The sequence below is a fragment of the Podarcis tiliguerta genome (genome assembly GCF_965153285.1).
Source record: "Podarcis tiliguerta genome assembly, chromosome: 3".
Taxonomy (NCBI): Eukaryota; Metazoa; Chordata; class Lepidosauria; order Squamata; family Lacertidae; genus Podarcis; species Podarcis tiliguerta.
Window position 1 is genome coordinate 4,232,827 of NC_139536.1, and position 24,270 is coordinate 4,257,096.

At 47.4% G+C, this 24,270-nt stretch overlaps 1 protein-coding gene across 5 annotated transcripts in view; it reads left to right on the forward strand.

Moving 5' to 3' along the window:
* The window catches only part of EXTL3 (exostosin like glycosyltransferase 3), a 177,107-nt gene that overhangs the window by 120,231 nt on the left and 32,606 nt on the right, over window positions 1-24,270 (forward strand). For all 5 annotated transcript variants that reach the window (XM_083432561.1, XM_083432559.1, XM_083432562.1 and 2 more), the window contains one exon: window positions 1,251-3,807. In XM_083432561.1, coding sequence (XP_083288687.1) covers window positions 1,660-3,807 — 2,148 coding nt within the window. In that variant the 5' untranslated portion in view covers window positions 1,251-1,659. The remainder of the gene's footprint in view (window positions 1-1,250; window positions 3,808-24,270) is intronic.

Sequence of the window (24,270 nt, forward strand, 5' to 3'; positions counted from 1 at the left end):
CCCCAAAGACCTTCACCCATGAATAAAATTCTTCTTCTTTTCGTAATCCACACACACACACAGCATCCTCCATAATAATTCCTTGGAGGTTTTCAAACAGATGTCCATCTGTCAGGGATGCTTCAGCTGTGATCCCTGCATTGCAGGAGTTTGGGTTGAATCCCTGGTCTTCAACGGGTGGGGTAGGGACCGTCTAGTGGCCTGATCCAAGCTGGGTGGCAACAGGAGCACTACCACCATGCGGATAGATGGTAAAAGGTTAATAAATGGATCCCCAAATGCATGTTTGGGTTAAAAGTGAGCCCTGGTTCTGAAATGTTTCGAGCTGCGTAGACCGATGACCCTTCCAACTCTTCGATTCTATGATTCTAATCTGAGGGAGAGAAGGGTTTTGAATAGTAATGTTTTATATGAAGAACGGTGGGCATTGGCTGTCCCAGGACTTTCTTGTATCAAGTTTGGAACGTAGCATCTGACCACAGCCTAAGCAGCATGTGGCCAGCTTGGCTTTACAGTAAGTCTGCAACTTACACAGGGGATAACGCTTCAGGCCAAAATTGCAGATAGTGAAAATTCATAAGATGCCATGGCCACTGGGATTACCAAAGTCTCCCCCCCCCCCCGGATGCCCGCCCCCTTTCTATTTTTTCAAAAAAAAGGTTTCACCAAGCACATAAAGCTGAATGTGCAACATAAGTTGTGGGCTTACTGTATAAGCCACAGGTCAGATCTAGGCAGAAGGAAGGATGTTGTTCTCTTTATTAATGCTTTCCTGGTCTCTGTTTTTATAATGTAATGAAGGTGTTAGATTATGCTGAATTGGATAAGATGACTGGAAAGATTAGATACCTAAGAGACCAAAAGTTCACAGAGGACTGGGGAAAATTTGTTGAATATCTGGAGAATATAAGTGATGGTCAAATAACGCTAGAAGGTTTTAAAAGAGCACTGTGAATACGCGAGAGACATTGCTAAAAGGAATTAGAGGGAAAAAAGACTTAAATAATGACAATGTTAAAAAAAGGAAATGCGGAAATTAATAATGACTACCAAAGATTTACGGAAAAGCTGAAGGAAGTCCAAAAAGGAAAGATTTGGAAAATTGGAATGTGAAAACAATGTATGTTTTGTTTTGTTTTGTTTTGTTGTAAATTAATAAAAAATATTTTTAAAAAAAATAATGTAATGAAGGAGGCACGTCTTATATTGCCTGATGTATCATGGTTGTCTCCTATCTCTCTCTCTTTTAGGAATGGTGAAATCCTGGCAGCACAGAGAATCCTGATTGCATGAACTTCCCCCTGCTGGTCTCGTTCATTGGATGCTAATACAGAATGTGGAGGGTGACATCGAAGGTGGCCTTGCTCCCGTTGCGTTTCTCTGGTCCGGAGGGGGCAACCGGTTGCCGTGGTGACCCTGCCCGCGCTCTCCTAGCAACACCCAGTTAACTGGAGGCCAAGAAGAAGAGTTTCGCCCTTGGTTCTAACTGGATCGGAAGTTGCGTCCTCCATCTCAAGGAGAAGATGAAATTTCCATTCTATTGGCCCTTTGTCCAACGGGCGCAGTAGCCTTTCCTCCTGGAGCCTTGCCGGTAAAAACCGCCTTGGTTATGGCTACTGATCCAACGTGATAAGAGGGGGAGCACCAACTCTTGGACTCATGACCGGGTATACCATGTTGCGGAATGGAGGGGTAGGCAATGGAGGCCAACCCTGGATGCTGCGATGGTCCAGCCGCATTCGACTCACTTGGCTCAGCTTCACCTTGTTCATCATCCTGGTCTTCTTCCCCCTCATCGCCCACTACTACCTAACCACCATAGACGACGCCGACGACGCCGGCAAGCGCATCTTCGGGCCGCGCACGGGCAACGAGCTTTGCGAGGTGAAGCACGTCCAGGACCTCTGCCGCATCCGGGAGTCGGTGAGCGAGGAGCTGCTGCAGCTGGAAGCCAAGAGGCAGGAGCTCAACAGCGAGATCGCCAAGCTGAACCTCAAGATCGAAGCCTGCAAGAAGAGCATTGAGAACGCCAAGCAGGACCTCCTGCAGCTGAAGAATGTCATCAGCCAGACGGAGCACTCCTACAAAGAACTCATGGCGCAAAACCAACCCAAGCTCTCCCTGCCCATCCGGCTGTTGCCGGACAAGGACGACTCCAACTTCCCGCTGCCCAAATCCCACAGGAGCTGCCGGTTACACAACTGCTTCGACTACTCCCGCTGCCCGCTGACGTCCGGCTTCCCCGTGTATGTCTACAACAGCGACCAGTTCGATTTCGGGAGCTCGTTGGACCCCTTAATTAAGCAGGCCTTTGAGTCCACTGTCAGAACGAACGTGTACGTTACTGAAAACGCAAACATTGCCTGTTTGTACATAATCCTCGTGGGGGAAATGCAAGAGCCCGTCATGCCGAAACCTACTGAACTCGAGCAACAGTTGCACACGCTGCCCTTTTGGAGGACTGACGGGCACAACCACCTCATCATCAACTTGTCCAGGAAGTCGGAAACTCAGAACTTCCTTTATAACGTCAGCACCGGGCGGGCCATGGTCGCCCAGTCCACCTTTTACGATGTACAGTATCGCCCAGGTTTCGATATTGTGGTGTCCCCTCTTGTCCACGCCATGTCCGAGCCCAATTTCCTAGAGATCCCGCCCCAGGTGCCGGTCAAGCGGAAATACCTGTTCAGTTTCCAGGGGGAGAAGGTGGAGTCTCTCCGGTCCAGCTTGCAAGAAGTGCGCTCCTTCGAAGAAGAAATCGAAGGCAACGCCCCGGCGGACTACGATGACAGGATCATTACCACCCTGAAGGCTGTCCAAGACAGCAAGCTGGACTTTGTCTTGGTGGAATTCACCTGTAAGAACCAGCCTAAGGCAAGCCTGCCCACTGAGTGGGCTCTTTGTGGAGAAAGGGAAGACAGACTAGAGCTACTGAAACTATCTACTTTTGCACTGATAATCACCCCGGGGGACACCCACCTTGTCATCTCCGCCGGGTGCGCAATGCGTCTTTTCGAGGCCCTGGAGGTTGGGGCGATCCCGGTGATCCTGGGAGAGCAGGTCCAGCTGCCCTACCACGATGTGATCCGGTGGAACGAGGCAGCCTTAATCATACCAAAGCCACGTATCACGGAAGTGCACTTTCTCCTGCGCAGTATTTCCGACAACGACCTCCTGGCCATGAGGAGGCAGGGCCGCTTCCTGTGGGAGACCTACTTTTCCACCTCCGACAGCATCTTCAGCACGGTTCTAGCCATCATAAGGACTCGAATCCAAATCCCGGCCGTGCCCATCCGGGAGGAGGCTGCGGTGGAGATCCCCCACCGGTCGGGAAAGGCTGCTGGCACAGACCCCAACATGGCCGACAACGGGGACTTAGACTTGGGGCCGGTGGAGACGGAGCCGCCCTACTCCTCGCCCAAATACCTGCGCAATTTTACCCTCACCGCCATGGATATTTACAGGAACTGGAACTCGGCCCCCGGCCCTTTCCACCTCTTCCCCCACACACCCTTTGACCCTGTCCTGCCGTCGGAAGCCAAGTTCCTCGGATCTGGGACCGGGTTCCGGCCCATCGGAGGAGGAGCTGGCGGCTCCGGGAAGGAGTTCCAAGCCGCGCTGGGAGGCAACGTCCCCAGGGAGCAGTTCACCGTTGTCATGTTGACCTACGAGCGAGAGGAAGTGCTCATGAACTCCCTGGAGAGGCTCAACGGCCTCCCCTACTTAAACAAAGTGGTGGTGGTCTGGAACTCTCCCAAGCTGCCGTCAGAGGACCTCCTGTGGCCGGACATCGGCGTCCCAATTGTGGTAAGAGCAGTTGGATAAATTTGGCTTCTTCTGCCTCTCTCCAATGAGAGAAGTGGAGAGGCTTCGGAATTCTTTTGTTGCAACGTGGAGCATTGAGGGTTGTGCGCAGTGGCGTAGCATGGGGGTGCAGGGGGGCCGGCTGCACCGGGCGCAACAGCTGGGGGGGCGCGCTCGCACTCGCAGCTCTCTGCCCCTACCTGGCTCACTCACTCTCTCTCACTGCAGTGCTGGCTGTGCGAATCCGATCCGAGCCGCCGGGTCGCCGCCCACTGTGGAGGGGAGGGTGCCAGGCGTGCGGTGCGGAGAGAGAGCGAGGGACTATCTGGGGGAGGGACAGTGCAGCGGGGGGGGGGCGCAAATTACTTGCCTTGCCCCGGGTGCTGACAACCCACGCTACGCCACTGGGTGTGCGTTATGTTTTTAGGTGCACCGTAAAAAAAGAAATAAATTCTGGTTTAGGTTCTTTCAAATGCTTGCAGTGGGCAGTGTGTGTGTGTGTTTGAGAGAGAGAGAGAGGAGGAACTGGTTGCCCGATTCTACCACTGCCCCCTTTCTGCCAGCGTAGTCTCAGAATCCAGCTCTGTATGCAAATATTGTAAAAGTACCTACAATCTTATCCTCTGGGCAAGTCTTTGCACGGCTTGAAGCAAAGCAGACTCCAAGTTCCTCATGTGAATCCTCAATGATGTCAGCATCCGAGGAGTCCCAAAGTCCAGGCAGCCAGTTCAGAGTGGAGAAGACATCAGAAGGCAGCCCTGTTTAGGGAAGCTTTTAGTATTTAATAGATTATTGTATTTTAATATTCTGTTGGAAGCTGCCCAGAGTGGCTGGGGAAACCCAGCCAGATGGGCGGGGTATAAATAATAATAATAATAATAATAATAATAATAATTATTATTATTATTACAGTGGTACCTCTGGATGTGAACGGAATCCGTTCCGGAGCCCCATTCGCATCCTGAGTAGAACGCAACCCGCGACTGCACATCTGCGTGTGCATGGGTCATGATTTGCCGCTTCTGCGCATGCGCATGACGTCATTTTGAGCGTCTGCACATGCGCAAGCAGCGAAACCCGGAAGTAACGCATTCCGTTACTTCCGGGTTGCAGCGGAGTGTAACCTGAAAACCCTCAACCTGAAGCATATTTAACCCAAGGTGGCGCTGTGGGTTAAATCACAGAGATTTAATGGGAAATTACTTTTCCCATAGAAAGTAATGCAAAATGGATCAATCCGTTCCAGACTTTTAAAAACAACCCCTAAAACAGCAATTTAACATGAATTTTACTATCTAATGATATCTCATTAGATATCTAATTTTACTATCTAATGAGACCATTAATAGATTTACTATCTAATGGGACGCGTGTGGCGCTGTGGGTTAAACCACAGAGCCTAGGACTTGCCGATCAGAAGGTCGGCGGTTCGAAACCCCACAACAGGGTGAGCTCCCGTTGCTCGGTCCCTGCTCCTGCCAACCTAGCAGTTCAAAAGCACGTCAAGTAGATAAATAGTTACCGCTCTGGTGGGAAGGTAAACTGCGTTTCTGTGCGCTGCTCTGGTTCGCCAGAAGCGGCTTAGTCATGCTGGCCACATGACCCGGAAGCTGTACGCCGGCACCCTCGGCCAATAAAGTGAGATGAGCGCCGCAACCCCAGAGTCGTCTGCGACTGGACTTAACGGTGAGGGGTCCCTTTACCTTTTATGACTGTATTCTATTTGTAGGCTGTTTGGCCAAAGGGTAGTAAAGGTTCAAGTCCAAGTTGCACTGCAGCTGAAGGAGCAAAGGTAATAGCAAGGGCTCCTTAGAACGCTCAAAGGCCTGGAAACGATGCCTTATGAGGAACGGCTAAGGGAGCTGGGCATGTTTAACCTGGAGAAGAGGAGGTTAAGGGGTGATATGATAGCCATGTTCAAATATATAAAAGGATGTCATATAGAGGAGGAAGAAAGGTTGTTTTCTGCTGCTCCAGAGAAGCGGACACGGAGCAATGGATCCAAACTACAAGAAAGAAGATTCCACCTAAACATTAGGAAGAACTTCCTGACAGTAAGAGCTGTTCGACAGTGGAATTTGCTGCCAAGGAGTGTGGTGGAGTCTCCTTCTTTGGAGGTCTTTAAGCAGAGGCTTGACAACCATATGTCAGGAGTGCTCTGATGGTGTTTCCTGCTTGGCAGGGGGTTGGACTCGATGGCCCTTGTGGTCTCTTCCAACTCTATGATTCTATGTTTCCAGGAAAGATGGCTTTATTGCCATCCATTAGCAGCTTCTCTCATGGCTAGCTACTAAACTGATACAACCTTGGTTGCCCAAGGGAGATGGGGATGAGCCAGTCTTGTCCCTTGAGTGTCTGGTCACCTGCTGGGCTTCAGGGCAGTGGCTACTGCAGCTCTAGAAGTCCACCCTCTCCCTTTCGTATCCCTGAAGGAGTCTTGACCTGCTTCTTTATTGTCCAAAGGAGAATGTACATCCTTACAAAGGTAACATCTCAACATGTTCAGTCCGCAAACAGAGAACTTGTGGAAAATGGATGTTTTGCCTTTAAAGCTTGAACACCGTGTGGAAGATGATTTTAGTTTAATAGTTTCTGTTGAAGGAATGCTGCTGCTGTTGAGGGCCTAGAATAAGTCCTCTCAAGCCACAAGTGCCAGGGTGCTGGCGGTGCTTTTTATAGGGCGGAATAAAAGTGAGCTATTGCGGCCTGTGTTTCTTCCATCCCCTGAAGGATGAAGTCTCTGTACTCCTCAGATACTAGTTTGCTACACCATACAACATCCTTACAGCCCCTAAAACAGAGTTACGGCTCCCTTGCAGTCAGGACTTTGCAGTAATTGTGAGGCCTACCAGAATTGTGAAGGGATGAAGTCATCCGCTGCGGGTGCCATCAATGTACTTTTTCAAAGAGACCCGTCAACAAACAAGAGTAGCGAAATGGTCCTAAATGGACTGAGGCTGTGGCACAAAAGGACAAAGCGAAATGATTTAAATTACATATCTTAAGTGTGTCTCATTTGCTTCCCTTGAGTTGCTTCTTGGTGCAGGCAGTTTACATGCAAGATAGAGAGAGAGAGAGAGAGAGAGCATGTTCAAATGCAGAGCATTTCATAGCTCGCTAAAAGCTTTTTTTTTAAAAGGAAAATAAACAAATTTAAACAATTGTGTGCTGTCACACTGGGAGAGGGTGGAACACGGCTACTTGTTTCCTACACTAGCGAGACTTCTTTCAAAAATATCTTGTCTGGAGCACTTTTCTGTTTTTTTAAATATATACTGTGGGTTGTTTTCCTGCCGTTCTAGCCAGTCAGCCGTTTCTCCTTTTGAATGTGCCATTTCTGATACGTTTGACGACTGAGCCTCACAACTTGATCTGGGGTTTGTGCAGATACAGTGGTGCCTCGCAAGACAAAATTAATTCGTTCCGCGAGTTCTTTCGTTGTGCGAGGTTTTTCGTCTTGCGAAGCACCACTGCATTTAAACACTGACAACGGCGGGGAGGGGCGGGGAGAAGCAGGGCAGCTGCCGCAGCCGGTACCTCAGACTCACCCGCGCGTTGTGGCCACCGTGCGACGCGGCTGCTGGAGGGCGTCGGGCGTCAGGAGCACGACTCTGGCTGCAACGCTGGCTGAGGGGAGAGCGCGAGGGGGGTGGGCAGTGGCGCAAGGCAGCCGGAAGGTCGGCTGTCAGCCGGGAGGTCGGAGGGAGCCAGAGGAGCGGGGAAGCGAGCGTGCGTGCGTGCAGTGACCGTCGCCATGACAGGAGAGGCAGGGCCGTTTCGTCTAGCGAAGCAAGCCCTTAGGAAAATCCGTCTTGCGAAGCACCTCAGAAAACGAAAAACCCTTTCGTCTAGCGAGGCATTCGTCTTGCGGGGTACCACTGTATTTGGGTTAGCTGTGGATGTGAGGCAGGTGTGCACCTGTGAAAATGTTTGTGGCTTGCTCACGGGTGATGCACATCCAAGAGCTAATGGAAAAAGTGAGCATTTGGATGTAGATGTGAGTTGTGTTTTCACTGAAGATGACACAGTGCAGGCCAGAGGGCATTCAGTGGGTATTTTGAATACTGCCCCATTTCCCCTGACACCAGTTTGGGCCGGGGTAGTGGGTGTGATTTTTTGGGGCTTGTACCCTGGCCTATCCTCAGCCAACCTAAAGTCTCTTGTGAATATGGACGCAGTGGTCTAAACCACTGAGCCTCTTGGGCTCGCTGATCAGAAGGTTGGTGGTTCGAATCCCCGTGGCGGAGTGAGCTCCTGTTGCTCTGTCCCTGCTCCTGCCAACCTAGCAATTCGAAAGCACACCAGTGTGAGTAGATAAATAGGTACTGCTCTGGCGGGAAGGTAAACAGTGTTTCCATGCGCTCTGGTTTCTGTCACGGTGTTCCGTTGCGTCAAAAGCAGTTTAGACTTGCTGGCCACATGACCCGGATAACTGTCTGTTGACAAACGCCGGCTCCCTCGGCCTGAAAGTGAGATGAGCGCCACAACCCCATAGTCGCCTTTGACTGGACTTGACCATCCAGCGGTCATTTACCTTACCTTTGTCTTTATGGTGGGACGCAGGTGGCGCTGTGGGTTAAACCACAGAGCCTAGGACTTGGCAATCAGAAGGTCAGCGGTTCGAATCCCCACGACGGGGTGAGCTCCCATTGCTCGGTCCCTGCTCCTTCCAACCTAGCAGTTCGAAAGCACGTCAAAGTGCAAGTAGAGCAATAGCTACCACTCCAACGGGAAGATAAATGCAGTTTCCGTGTGCTGCTCTGGTTCGCCAGAAGCGGCTTAGTCCTGCTGGCCACATGACCCGGAAGCTGTACGCCGGCTCCCTCGGTCAAGAAAGCGAGATGAGCACCGCAACCCCAGAGTCAGCCACGACTGGACCTAATGGTCAGGGGTCCCTTTACCTTTACCTTTATGAAGAGTTATAACACTAAAAGAAAAAAGAAAACCCAGAAAACAGATACAGAGGTGCCAAAAGCAAAGGAAGGTGGCATTTTGTAGCAGAAGAGGAACGTGGCACTTCCATGAGACTGGGGCACAGAGACGCCGGCTCCCGTTTTGACTTTCGGGATCTGAGCACCCCATGAAATGAACTTATTCTTAATATTTCATCTTATTGTTTCTGACTAGTAAATCACCCTGCTCACAGGCAGGAGTGAATGAAAAGATTATCTTTCTTCCAGGAGCAGCAAAATGAGTTACAATTGCTCATGTCACTGTGAAATGAACATTCACATTAGTCCTGCTGCATCTTTTCCTCTTCTTTTAAACAAAATCCTTGAAATAATGCCTACCTGAAATAAAATTAACTCCTTCGTCGCTTTTGCAGAATGCCTACAACCCTGAATTTGCCCTGATTAGAGGAATGTTAATGGAAACTTGTTATTTATTTGCAAGTTTCAGCTTGCCCCATTTTAATTGGCAATAGCTCATGAAAGGCAGAGTACATAAAACCTGTGGGATAAAATCTCTAGTGAAAATAGATGGAGCCCAACTGCATTTTTTTTAAAAATGAGAAATAAGATAAAACTGCTGTCGGCTTCTGTGGTCCATGTTTGATTGACTTCTGTCTGATGTGTACCAGTTCATCCTCCAAGGCTGCAAGGAGGAGGAATAGGAGGTTGTAGCTTGCGATGTACGCGATTGGGAGCTGAAAGCCCTCACAGGATTTCCAGGGTGTAGGGCACACGTTTCTGCAAGGAAGCCATAATTAGCTGCTTAAAAATCTGCAAGCCCCTCTTAGGCTCCCAATGCTAAACAGCAGTGCCCAGTCAGTCTTGCACTGGGAATTTTGTTGAGACAGAGACAGGGGTCTGAGGCATTTAGGGAATCTGCAGAATCTTTCCACACATTTCCCTGTGTAGCCAGATCCGCTTGGAAGCCCAGCCTTTTGACAGCCCGGCACTCCTATAAAAAGATTTTGCTTTTGGTGACACACAGTTACGTACTTTGTACTATGAATCTGTGGGACTGCAGGGAAGCTGCAATTGCCCACCAGGAGAAAGTTTGCTTTCGCTGAAGTTTTAAAAGGCAACTTTCTTATTCTTAAGAAATGCGTTTGGCACTATGTGAGTAATGACTGGTGAGACCTTTGAAGTCAGGGTCTTGCGGACTTACCTTGGGGTATGCAAGAGTCTTATAAGGTACAGTGGTACCTTGGTTCTCAAACTTAATCCGTTCCAAAACCAAAGTGTTCCAAAACCAAGGCGCACTTTCCCATAGAAAGTAATGCAAAATGGATCAATCCGTTCCAGACTTTTAAAAACAACCCCTAAAACAGCAATTTAACATGAATTTTACTATCTAATGATATCTCATTAGATATCTAATTTTCCTATCCAATGAGACCATTAATAGATTTACTATCTAATGGGACGTGGGTGGCGCTGTGGGTTAAACCACAGAGCCTAGGACTTGACAATCAGAAGGTCGGCGGTTCGAATCCTCGTGATGGGTGAGCTCCCGTTGCTCGGTCCCTGCTCCTGCCAACCTAGCAGTTCAAAAGCACGTCAAGTAGATAAATAGGTACCGCTCCGGCGGGAAGGTAAACGGCGTTTCTGTGCGCTGCTCTGGTTCGCCAGAAGCGGCTTAGTCCTGCTGGCCACATGACCCAGAAGCTGTACGCTGGCTCCCTCGGCCAGTAAAGCGAGATGAGCGCCACAACCCCAGAGTCGGCCACGACTAGACCTAATGGTCAGGGGTCCGTTTACCTTTACCTTTAATGAGACCATTGATCCGTAAAATGAAAGCAATAAACAATGTACTGCAGTCACACAATTGATCAATAAGTAGCTGAACTGGGTTCCATAGTTCCACAGTGGTATCTGAAGAAGTGTGCATGCACACGAAAGCTCCTACCAAGAACAAACTTAGTTGGTCTCTAAGTTCGCAAACCGGAACACTTTTGGGTTTGCAGTGTCTGAGTTCCAAGTTGTTTGAAGTACCAAGGCGTTTAAGAACCAAGGTACCACTGTAGATCAGCATTGTTATGCCAATATTGCAGCTAGATGAACTGAGGCTGAGACGATAGTGGCACTCGAAGACAGCTGTGGGGTTCATCGCAGAGCTGGAATTAAAACAGGGGGCTTCCTGATTTACAGCTGAATTCACTCCTAGCCACACCAGCAAGTAGTACAAAATAAGAGAACACATGCAAATCCGTTTAACTTGGATCATTTTATCCAGGCCACCAAACCGGGCCAGAGTTTTTATTTTTCTTGTACATGAGCAAGCCTGCTTGTTCTTACCATTCATTAATCCTGAGCAAATTGGGCTGGAAAATTCCAGGTGTCTGCCCATATGCTTTTAGAACTGGAAGCTGGAGTCTGAAAACGAAACATATTCCCTTTCTATAACATGGGCATGCAAATATGTGTGTGTTTGCGTTTTTTCTTTCATTTCCTGTTATTAATTTATTGCAAGCTACTTAGTACGAGGCGCTGGGGGTTGGGGAAGTTTCCCCCACCTTCTAATTAAGGATGGAGGGGGCGGGGAGAACCGCCACCATTTAAAAATTGCTTTTTTCTATTAACACCAAAACAATTTCAAGCCTCGTAAGACCACCAGGTGCAGAGCAGTGATAATGCGACTGTGACAAAGTGATTGCTGATCAAAGCACCGAAAGCAGACGGCTAATGAACTCCAACAAATTACAGCGTAATGAGGAGAATACCTTGTGCATCGCGAAGTAGTCAGAGTCTCCAAAGCTATAGAGAACCCAATACACAGAAACTACAAGCCTCACCTGGAGTACTGTGTCCAGTTCTGGGCACCACAGTTCAAGAAGGACACTGACAAACTGGAACGTGTCCAGAGGAGGGCAACCAAAATGGTCAAAGGCCTGGAAACGATGCTTTATGAAGAACAGCTGAGGGAGCTGGGCATGTTTAGCCTGGAGAAGAGGAGGTTAAGGGGTGATATGATAGCCATGTTCAAATATATAAAAGGATGTCACATAGAGGAGGGAGAAAGGTTGTTTTCTGCTGCTCCAGAGAAGCGGACACGGAGCAATGGATCCAAACTACAAGAAAGAAGATTCCACCTAAACATTAGGAAGAACTTCCTGACAGTAAGAGCTGTTCGACAGTGGAATTTGCTGCCAAGGAGTGTGGTGGAGTCTCCTTCTTTGGAGGTCTTTAAGCAGAGGCTTGACAACCATATGTCAGGAGTGCTCTGATGGTGTTTCCTGCTTGGCAGGGGGTTGGACTCGATGGCCCTTGTGGTCTCTTCCAACTCTATGATTCTATGATTCTATAGGAGCACAAACTCTCGCTTTTTTCCTCCTCCCGGGGCAGGAAAGGGGTTAGTCCAACCTTCGGTTTGCTGGTATAACTGAGTTACCGTGTCGTGAAATGATGCATGTCTAAAAAGTGTGTTGCCAACGTGAACATTTTGGAAAGCTCTGATCTAGTCCATCCGCCTTTAATGCAAGAATATGCCAATTAACTTTTTTCACTGGGTTTGTACATCCCATTGATAGTTGTCGGCTGAGTAATCTGGTGCCAAGATATCACTTGATGAACTTCCACGTGCAAACAAGCTTTGTGGGCAGTGCCAGATTTACGTATAAGATAAACAAGCTATAGCTTAGGGCCCCACTCTCTTGGGGGCCCCAAAAAATGTTAAAGGGGAAAAAAGCCTGGATGTACATTTCCAAAATATAAGATGAAAAACAAATAGAATAAAACCTACATACAGCAACAGTGTTTTGTGTTGTGTAGGCTCCTAGGATGTAAGTCATGGGCCCCGCCTGCTCCTTAAAATATCACTGGTTTGCTCCTTTCTTTATATGCGGTAAGGGACGTGGGTGGCGCTGTGGATTAAACCACAGAGCGTAGGATCAGAAGGTCAGCGGTTCGAATCCCCGCGACGGGGTGAGCTCCCGTTGCTTGGTCCCTGCTCCTGCCTACCTAGCAGTTCGAAAGCACGTCAAAGTGCAAGTAGATAAATAGGTACCACTCCGGCCTGAAGGTAAACGGCGTTTCCGTGTGCTGTTCTGGTTCGCCAGAAGCGGCTTAGTCATGCTGGCCACATGACCCGGAAGCTGTACGCCGGCTCCCTCGGCCAGTAAAGCGAGATGAGTGCCGCAACCCCAGAGTCGGCCACGACTGGACCTAATGGTCAGGGGTCCCTTTACCTTTACCTTTATATATAGGGTGCCTAAATTCTGCATGGACCAGTTGCAGGGCAACATGTGCAAATGGCTCTAGATACCTATTAGGCCCATCAATTACCATATAGCATATATTCAACACAAAAAACAGTGACAATTTGTTGTTGACAGAGGACAGCTGGACATATAAAGGGCCCCATTGTCTTTAGTAGTTTAGGGCCTCATCAAACCTAAATCTGGCCCTGTTTGTGGGGTAGGAATGGAAGGGTTTACACCAGGCATCCCCAACCTTTGGCCCTCCAGGTGTTTTGGCCTACAACTCCCATGATCCCTAGCTAACAGGAGCAGTGGTCAGGGATGATGGGAATTGTAGTCCAAAACATCTGGAGTGCCGAAGGTTGGGGTTGCCTGGTTTACACCCATCTGGCCTTGAATAACCCAGCGCTGTCTTCCAAACCTCCAAAAGGGCATGATCTTTCAGTGTGGCTCTTGTTGTTTTCTCCAGCCTGATCTTTGTTATAAAAATTTGGAAGGAAGTAGCAGGTTGGATTTAGGGAGAGAGAGAAAGAGAGTGTGTTTTCTGAAGAATTAATTTTGCTGTTGTTGTGTTTTTTTTAAGGAAAGGGAGCTAGCTTTGCCCATACTCAGAATTCTCCTCCATGGAACATAAAATGCTTGTTTTTGGAAATGGCAATTATGACGCATCCTCAAAGCAGAGGGATGCCAAACAGCTGCAACGATTTTAACGATAGCAATTGCTTCTTCTTTTTTTAATATAAAAAAATCTTCCCCCTTTTTTTTACATGCTCAGGAAATGTACTTGGCTATCTCGTCAGCCAGGAGAGGAGCCTGTAATTGGTGTGATAGGAGAAGTGGTTTCCAGTGCGATGCCTTTCCAACTACCTTCCAGGGATCCTCGAGGCAGTCATGCAATATCTAGGCCGGGGGGGGGGGGGACAATTCTCCTCTTGCCTGTAACCAGTCACTGATAGGCAGCGCCCAAGCTGGAAAAAGGCAGAGCCCAAGAGAAATGTGTCCTGGGTCAATTAAACTGGGATTTTTAAAAAATGCCCAGCTGCTCCAGTTTCCACTGGGCATCTTGGATTAATTAGAATTGGGGGGGAGGGGAAATATTTAAAGAAATTTTTGTAAAAACAACAACAACACAGAAGTACCGGTATTTTTTTTTTTAAATAATATTTTTATTAAGATTTTCACATAAAAGAAGAAAAAGAAAAATACAAAGAAGTAAGAACAAATAAAAACAATTCAATTATCATAATATTTCTTGCGTTTGCTTGTTTCCCAGACTTCCCCACGCCTCCCCTCTCTGTATTCCAGTTCAGTTGTTTAGTCAGCAAATCCCTTCCCTCTACCTTATCCTTATCTTTATCTTAGTATATTATACCTTTAGTTTTTCCTCTTTTGACCATCCATTTAGAAGTACCGGTATTTCTGTTGGGCATAATAGAGTCAAACATTGCAAATGAAAATAAGAGAATATTACTTTACGCAACGTCTGCAACAAGAATACTAGTTGCAAAAAGGTGGAAAAGCGTAACAGTACCAACGAAAAAAGAGTGGCAAGAGGGATTATTTGATTACTTTGAGTTGGCAAAAATGACGGATGCAATTAGGGGACAGTCTAAACAAAAATTTCAAAAAAGAGAGGGGAAAGAGATTATTTTTAAAAAAACCAGTGCCCTCAAATTAAAACCTGGGCTTGCTTCAAATAATTTTTGCAAAACAAAATACAGTTTACAAATACAACATATGGAGGAGAGCAGAAAAGATGAAATGAGAAAGAAACAGTTCAGCAAGTTTAAAATCAGACCTGCGTTGAGGAGGAAGGAAGTCTAATAGAACAGAATAAGAACTAACAATGGCTAACATAAGTTCGTGTGCAGATACTTGCAGATTTATGAATATATGTTTTTCATTTATCTTGTGTTTTCTATTGTAGTTTGTTTTCTAAGTGTCATGTGTGTGCTGTAGTAATAAGTTAATAAAAAGCATTTACCAAAAATAAAAAAGAGAATTCTCAGACTTACGCTGATCTGTTCAGAAGTAAGCCCCGCCGAATTTGGTGGGGTTATTCTCATTTATATAGAGGGTTGCTTCTGTACAGCAAACCGAAACAGCCACTGTCCTGGAAAGCAAGTAAAACTTGGTAGTGAAATTTAGATAACAAAATCATTTGTATTGTAAAACAGCTAATAAAAAGAAGTAAAATAAAAAAAACCTGAAACATCACAAAAGGAGGGATGCAGTGGCGTAGCGTGGGTTGTCAGCACCCGGGGCAAGGCAAGTAATTTGCGCCCCCTAACCCGTGGATTTGCGCCCCCTAACCCATGGATTTGCGCCCCCTAACCCCCAGATGTTGCGCCCGGTGCGCCCGGCCCCCCCTGCACCCCCCACGCTACGCCACTGGAGGGATGGGAAGTCAAGAAGAATTTTTTTGTTGGGACAGAAAAACAATTGTATATGACGATAAATGTTTCGGAATATTTCTGTATATTTAATAAAAATATTTTTGAAAGCAAGCAAGCAAGCAAAAGTTAATACAGAGAGCATGAAGGACACTACGGTCTCTTAGGCACAAGGTGTCGGGAATGATGATGAAGATGGAGATTTAATTTCAATTTGTTGCCTGTTCTGCACCCTAAGGCCCAAGGGCAGGTTACAACGATTTAAAATACAGCATTAAAAGAGCAGTTTTAAAAACTGACCGTCACACAAAAATAGGGTGGGTACTAAAAACAGACTTCTCGAGTGTCAAAAGTCGAGGGTGAAGATTTGAAACATCGAGGGAATGTCTCTGTAAATAGATCCATCTTCAAAAGCTAGTGGGATGTTGCTATAGAGGGAGCCAGTAAGAGTGTGGCTTAAAGGTAAAGGGACCCCTGACCATTAGGTCCAGTCGTGGACGACTCTGGGGTTGTGGTGCTCATCTCGCTTTATTGGCCGAGGAAGCTGGCATACAGCTTCCAGGTCATGTGGCCAGCATGACTAAGCCACCTCTGGCGAACCAGAGCAGCGCACGGAAACACCGTTTACCTTCCCACTGGAGTGGTACCTATTTATCTACTTGCACTTTGACGTGCTTTCGAACTGCTAGCTTGGCAGGAGCAGGGACAGAGCAACAGGAGCTCACCCCGTTGCGGGGATTCAAACCACCGACCTTCTGATCGGCAAGTCCTAGGCTCTGTGATTTAACCCACAGTGCCAGCCACGTCCCTTAGGAAAAGCCAACTCATGAGTCCATGGCTGAGGCAAGATTTGAATGAGGGTCTTCTTCTCAGTTCCCACCAGCTCATTCCTATATATGACCCCCCATCGCTTTCTGTTTGAATGTAAAACTTTGATCCCCCCCCCCATGGGGAAAATGTGAATGCATGTTGTTCATGTGACGCAGTGCAAAGGGCTGTGACCCCTTCCTTGCTGGGGTTGGAGTAGAACAGAGATGTCCAACCGGTCGACTGCGATCGACAGGTAGATCCACTGGTGTTCCTGGTCGATTGCGGGATCATTATCGATCACGGGAGTAAAAAAGCAACGGTGTGAATATCTCTGCCCCCCCATCACTCTGTCCCTCTGTCGTGTAAAGTGGTCGCTTTTTGGCGTCTTGGAGTTTGAGGTAAGCGGCGTGTGTCATTCGCCCTGAAGAATAGCTATGCAATCCTCAGCCTGAGAAAGCTCAACTCTGATCTCCCCGAAAACTCTGGTCAATCCTCAGTGACAATGGGTAGATCACTGCCAGTTTTTTCGTACTGGGAGATCACATTCTGTTGGGAGTTGGACGGGCCTGGAGCTAAGGATCTTTTGGGTCTCTTCCAACCTTGTGTGATCCATTCACAGGTCACCACCAGCCCAGTCAAAAGACCTTCTCTGCCAAGAAGCTGTGCCTGTTAAACTAGGATAATTTGGAGAATGGAAATGAAGTAATTACCAGGGTTTGGAGAAGGGAGGCAAATCTGTTGCAAATTGCCTTTCCTTTATGAAACACCCTCGTGTTCATCCGGCCAATTAGTCATTTTTCTCTCATTTAGCCCAAGTAACAAATGTGGTACTTCCAATGTCTGGCAGTAACATCAAAAATTGCTCCTTTTCCTACCAGCTCCCAAACAGATGATGATGATTACTATTATTATTATTATTTGTTGTTGTTTATTATTATTATTATTATTATTATTTTGTTTATTATTATTATTTGTTGTTGTTATTTGTTGTTGTTGTTGTTGCATTTACAGTGGTGCCTCGCAAGACGAAATTAATTCGTTCTGTGAGTTTTTTCGTCTTGTGAATTTTTTCGTCTTGCGAAGCACCACTGTGTATTGACGGTTTCCCATAGGAATGCATTGGCGGTTTTAAGAAAAAGGCGCAAGACGTTTCGTTAAAAAACCTCCCGATACAGGCAGGTTTACAAAGAAAAGGAATCAAACTTTTTACTCTTTTTTGCATTTTTTTGCATCTTTACTCCCATAAATAATGCAGAGAGTAGTACACATAGCTGTCAACCGTCCCTTATTTGGCGGGAAACTCCGGCGCCGTGTCCCACTGCTGTCCCTTATTGATGATGTCCCTTAAATTTCCCGGCTTTCAAAGGAAGCAGCTCCTCTCCCTCCCTCCCTGCCGGCCAGGGAGGAGGGAGGCTCCAGCTGTGTTGCTTGGCTGCGTTGCTCACCCAATAAGGAGTCTAAGAACGACTGGGGGGTGGAGCTTGCATGCCTTGTGCTGATCAAATCGGCCACCTTGCCTGGGGACTCGCCTTTGCTCAGCGCTTCCCAGCAGAGAGGTGACAGTGGTTTTCCTTGCTGCATCCCCTTTGCCGGGTTGCTGCGCTGTGGGAACCACCGCTTGAGGCTTCGTTTGGATGCTGGGCTGGCTGGGCTTTCTGCCTTTGGCTCGGGAGCTGGTTGACAAAAATCCATTATTTTGGCTGCAGGTCCCTTATTTTCGAGGCTGCTGGTCCCTTATTTTCAAATCTGTAAGTTCACAGCTATGCAAAGGGACGAGTCAATGTTAGAAACTGGGATAGAAAAGCTAGGAGCCAAGTGGCACTGGGGTTGTGGGTGCCAAAAGAGAATGTCTAATCGCCACTCGGGGGTGGGGTGGATTGGCAACACTTTTTATTTATTACTGTGATAAGCATGAATTAATATGCAATTCAAACATAGTTAATATCACAATTTTAATACATCTTTAATTTGGCGTTTACAATGAAAATATTGGTGCCATACTTCAGTTTTCAAAACACTCTACTCTTTATTGTTAGACTCCTTAAACATATTGTCCATCCTTAACATATACTCCAGAAACTCCAGCGGGTGCAGAATACCACGGCGAGGCTCCTTACAGGGTCTTTGCGGCGGGATCACATTCATCCAGTGCTTTACCAACTGCACTGGCTCCCGGTGGAGTACAGGGTCAGGTTTAAGGTGCTGGTTTTGACCTTTAAAGCCCTATGCAGCCTAGGACCCTTGTACCTACGGGACTGCCTCTGCCGGTATGTCCCACGGAAGACCTTAAGGTCCACAAATGACAACACTTTGGAGGTACCAGGTCACAAGGTGGTTAGATTGGTCTCAGCTAGGGCCAGGGCCTTTTCAGCACTGGCCCTGACGTGGTGGAACGCTCTGTCCCAAGAGACTAGGGCCCTGCGGGACTTGACATCTTTCTGCAGGGCCTGCAAGACAGAGCTGTTCCGCCTGGCCTTTGGTTTGGACTCAGTCTCAGTTTCCCTCCCCTTATGGTTTTGATTTATAGGCTACTATTAAAATGAGGCTGCATTTATAATTGTATTTTAACCCCTATTTTAATAAACTGGTTTTGTTTTTGTTTGTTTGTTTCCCCCTATTGTTTCCCCCAGAGCGTTCCACCAAGTCGGGGCCAGTACTGAAAAGGTCCTGGCCCTAGTTGAAACCAAGCTAACCACCTTGCGGCTTGGGAGCTCCAAAGCATTGTCCGCACCCCCTTCGGAAAAATAAAAGGTCCACCTTTTAACCCCTCAGTTTCCACCCAGAGCCAACATGAAGCATGCCCCGTATAGCTTCCCTTTATATTTATTAACAACAACAACAACAACATTTTTTTTTATTTATACTCTGCCTGTCTAGGCTGATGAAACTTGGATTGCATACTCATAGGGGACGGAGGCCTGTGCCATTTTTGCTTAATTTGCTTAGTAAAGCATCGCAAACGTTTATGGTGCTACGTAAAATCACAACAAAGACTTATTTGTAGCTTTGCAGATTTGCCAGCTCTGGCAGATTATGCAGAAAGCATGCCAGGTTTCTCCAGGCAAGTTATTCCTCTGAATGTAATAGGGATTATTCATGTGGCTAGAGTTACGCACACATTTGCTAAATCCGGGTGTTCTGGCCTATTAATGCTGAGGAACTGATTCCCTCCCTCTGGTCCCAAGCATCCTTTTATTAACAATGTGGTTGTAATGGGTGAGAGCAATCTGAACACAGATATTCTCTGCTCCCTCAGAGCTGGGGACTGATCCAAATATTTAGAAATGTGTAGGCATTGTGCAAGCTCTCCTGGTGCATTAAATGCTGCGACCTTGCGTTTCGGAAGCTTAGGGGGGAAACCCATGACATGTGCAGTAGCCAGCAAGCAATTAACATGGAATATGTACATATATAGGGACGCGGGTGGCGCTGTGGGTAAAAGCCAGCGTCTAGGGCTTGCCGATCAATAGGTCGGCGGTTCGAATCCCCGCGACGGGGTGAGCTCCCGTTGCTTTGTCCCAATGCCTGCCAACCTAGCAGTTCGAAAGCATGCCAGTGCAAGTAGATAAATAGGTACCACTGTGGCGGGAAGGTAAACTGTGTTTCCATGTGCTTTGGCTTCTGTCACGGTGTCCTGTTGTGCCAGAAGCAGTTTAGTCCTGCTGGCCACATGACCCTGAAAGCTGTCTGCGCACAAACGCCGGCTCCCTTGGCCTGAAAGCAAGATGAGCACCACAATCACATAGTCGCCTTGGACTGGACTTAACCGTCCAGGGGTCCTTTACCTTTACTGGAATGGGCTCAAACTTCCCCAGGTCTTTCGTAGAGGGCAGATTTTACCCACTGCCCAACAGCCGTGCGTATTGTGGCTGGTTAAGGCTGGCATTCTCATTTTCTGTTACCTAAACCTTTTTAGCGGGAGATGTCAGGGATCTGGACTTGGGGGTTCCTGTGTACAAAGCACACATTCTCCCACTGAGCCACAGCCTCTCAGCTGCATTGGATTTCATTTGGTCCCATAAAACTGAGCAGGAGCCGCTGAGAACCACCGTGTTAAATGCGAAGTTTCTGGTGGCGTTTCAGTTTGGTAAGAGACTGAGCCCTGGAGCTGCCTCTTTTTACATAAAGGATGAATATGCATACATCCACAAGCCCCGTATTAGCTGTACCTCTGGGAATGTGGTATGTAGGATTTGGATTAATTCTCCCACCTGCAGAATCCTGGAGCTTGTACTCGAGCAAAGAGTGCGTCCCTGTAGGAAGGATTCAATCTCGCATTTCTTATTAAACCCCTCGCCATGAATATTCAACCTGCCGCTGCTGCAAGTCTTCAGCAAGTCTTCCCTTTCCCCTCCCTCTTAAGGCGCTCTCTACTCTTGAGCAGTCTGTTGCGACTGCTACAGGGCAGGACGCAACAATTCCATCATTGCCGAGGCATAAACTTGTCACTCAAGGCAGCCTCCCCCCCCCCCCCCCGCTCCTTTCATTGTGCACCTCAGGGGCAGATGTGTGTATGCTAATCTGCATCCTATTGTGCAAACACGCTAAAGGGGGTGCGCATTGCCTCGCAGTGATTATGCAGAGATGCCTGCATTTGTATGCATGCGATTCAGACTTGCAGGTAAGTACAAACATTCTCAAGTTGCCAAGGGAACAAGAATTCAAAACGGTTACCTGCCTGTGTGTTGCAGGGCAAGCTTGGCAGCGGATCCATTCAGATGCGTCTTCAGTTTGTACGCTGGCAGAATTCATGTCTGCTGGCATCAGGTAGGATTGTGACCTGTAGGTCAGAGTCAGACCTACAGGTGGGCATGAGTGACCACAAGGTGGTTCTGGGGGTGATGGAAGAAGCAAATGATTCTTCAACAACTTCATTGGACTGGTCATGTTGTGCAGATGCCAGATTTTCTTCTTCCAAAGCAACTACTCTATTCCTAACTTAAAAATGGAAAGCATAATGCTGGTGGTCAACGAAAGAGGTTTAAAGACTGTCTCAAGGCAAATCTAAAAAAATGTAGTATAAACACCGACAGCTGGGAAACACTGGCCTGTGAGCGCTCCACTTGGAGAACAGCCTTTCCCAAAGGTGTCATGGGCTTTGAAGATGCTCGAACTCAGGACAAAAGGGAGAAACGTGCTAAGAGGAAGGCACACTTGGCAAATCCACACCATGATCAACTCCCGCCCGTAAACCTACGTCCCCACTGTGGAAGGACATGTGGATCCAGACATGTGGATCCTTACAGGGTCCTTGCCGCGGGATCACATTCAGCCAGTGCTATACCAGCTGCACTGGCTCCTGGTGGAGTACAGGATCAGGTTTAAGGTGCTGGTTTTAACCTTTAAAGCCCTATACGGCCTAGGACCCTCGTACCTATGGGACCGTCTCTCCTGGTATGTCCCACAGAGAAACTTACGGTCTTCAAATAAAAACATTTTGAAGGTCCCAGGCCACCGAGATGTTAGGATGGCCTCAACCAGAGCCAGGCTTTTTCGGCTGTGGCCCCGATCTGGTGGAACGTTCTTGTCACAAGAGACTAGAGCCCTGTGGGACCTGACATCTTGCAGGGCCTGCAAGACGGAGCTGTCCCACCAGGCCTTTGGCCAAGGCACAGTCTGACCCCCTCCTTTGGTAATCCTCACAGAACTCTAGCCCAATGGTTGCCATTAATTTGATTTTGAATTGATTTTAAAATGAATTGATTTTAGAATGCTGTGTTACTTTTATTGTTGTTAGCCGCTCTGAGCCCGGCTTTGGCTGGGGAGGGCGGGATAGAAATAAAATTTTATCATTATTATTTTATTAGTAATCACATTTCTGAAGCAACTGAACCCATGGGCTCCTGCTATGGCTGCATCACTTCTGTGGGTGACTTGGCACCCTGACAGCAGCCCCTAGTTGTCAGTTGCAGATTGTCAACCCCTGGTAAGTTTTAGGAGGCCTCAGTGTGGATCAGATCTGCTTTGAAAAGGAGGTGGAAGTATTTAGCCTAAACAGAAAGGTGGAAGAAAGCTTTCTTGCCCTGAAATCTCAGTCCAGATTTCTGTTTCTTTTCTTTTTTTCATAAAAAGAATTCTGTTTACGCGATGGTGGCAAGAGGACTTGTTTCTGTAGGCTGGGAGCCAAGGCGAGGATAGATGAGTGGGAGAACTGGCCTGCCTTATTTCTTTGAGAAAGATCTGCTGCGTAGCGCTGACCGCCCGCCGCCGCCGCCGCCGCCACCTGCGATATTTAAGCTGACAGGAAAGAGCTTCCTACACTTTTCCTAACGCCTTCCAAAAACACAAATTAAATGCGGGTTTAAGGTGACTCTGTAAATGCCGGCACGCCTGCATGCCTCTGGATGTTTTTAACTCCGCCGCCTGAATCGGCGGGGCTCTCTGGGGAGGACTGGAGTGCTGGCAAGAACTCTGTATGTTTATCTTGCAGATCCGTATCAAAAGGATTTATTTTTCAGGAATGTGCATTTTGTAGCACTTTAAAGCTGGAAGGACTCCAAAGAGCTTTGCAGTCGGAACAAGCTGGTTCTCACAGTTTTCAGAGGGCCCTTTGCTTTATCTGCGGCATTTGCATATTGCCTTTGTTGGCACTGCCAGGTTGAGGGCTTCCAAGCTGCCTGGTGCTCTAACTGGGATTGTTCAGGCCAGCAACCGCCCTGGCTGAGCTTTTGGAGGTGCCATCCTGCCTCAGAAATAAGATCTCAGAAGAGAACATCCATCGCAGTGGAAAGGATGGAGGCAGATGTAGGGCTGGGCCATATCTGGTTTTCAGTATCACGATATATCGCCAGCTAAACATTGCAATATCTTGATATATCGCAATGTCTGAAATGAGGCTGGAGCTTATAATGACCTGGGAAAATATTGAAAGAAATAAAAATCTAAATTTGATGCGTATGTTGTTGTTTAGTCGTTTAGTCGTATCCGACTCTTCGTGACCCCATGAACCAGAGCACGCCAGACACTCCTGTCTTCCACTGCCTCCCGCAATTTGGTCAAACTCACGCTGGTAGCTTTGAGAACACTGTCCCACCATCTCGTCCTCTGTTGTCCCCTTCTCCTTGTGCCCTCCATCTTTCCCAACATCATGGTCTTTTCCAGGGAGTCTTCTCTTCTCATTGATGTGTATAGTTAAATGAAAATTTACTCAGTTGATAGCATGCTTAACTAAACCATTGAATAATATATTGCTGCCCTGTTAAGGGCTTTATATACCCATGGTAACACCTTGGACAAATTGGGGAACCGGTATAGATCAGTGTTAGAAAGTCAGGTAGACACTGAGGTCCGGCTCCGAGGGCCTTCTGGCGGTTCCCTCCCTGCTAGGAATGCTAATTTTTACCCAGTCACTTTTGGTATTCTGCTGTTCCATCAAAGATGTATGTTTTTCTGGATTCCATTTTGTTATAAATTGCTTAGAGATCTATGATTTACAGCTGATTCATAAATATTTTCAATAAGTTGAATTTCAAGAGGTACATTTGGCCCTTGTTAAATGCTTGGTAATTGTAGAATTGAACAGTCCATAACTCCGGAACAAACTTCTGGCGTGGGTTAAGTTTACCTTGAGCTACTTGATTTCTGCTTGATTTTTCAATATTTCCTTGGAGCTGAATCTCTCAGGTAGAAGCAAGGTTTCGGACATGAGGGGAGAGACTGTTAGGATATTTCCTTTCCACCTTAAAAGGGAGCAGGCTTTGACAGTCACAGAGTCTGCGCATTTCCTGTTTCACAGGATGTTTCTGTTGTGTCTTTGTTTTCGTCTCTCTCTATGCCGGAGCACTGAAGCAGGCAGTCATGTTTTTCTTTGTTCTCATCAACGCAGAAATAAACTTGTAAATAATGCTCTCCTGAGTGCATCTTTCGCTGTGCATTATCTGCTGATAGAGCGTACATCGGTTCTGGAATGTGGCAAGCTATTTCTGGAGCTCGTGTCGCTAATTGCTGATACTGCGTGTCTACGGGAGATCAATGGACGTCCGGAGACGACGTGGAGTCATGATGGACTTTGTCTCCCTGGAAGTATCCCAACAGAGACTAGTCCCAAGGCTAGTGGGGGTTCCCAGCACAGTTCTCTGATTATTAGGTTTTTTGGGGAGGGGCGGTTCTTAGCCTGCA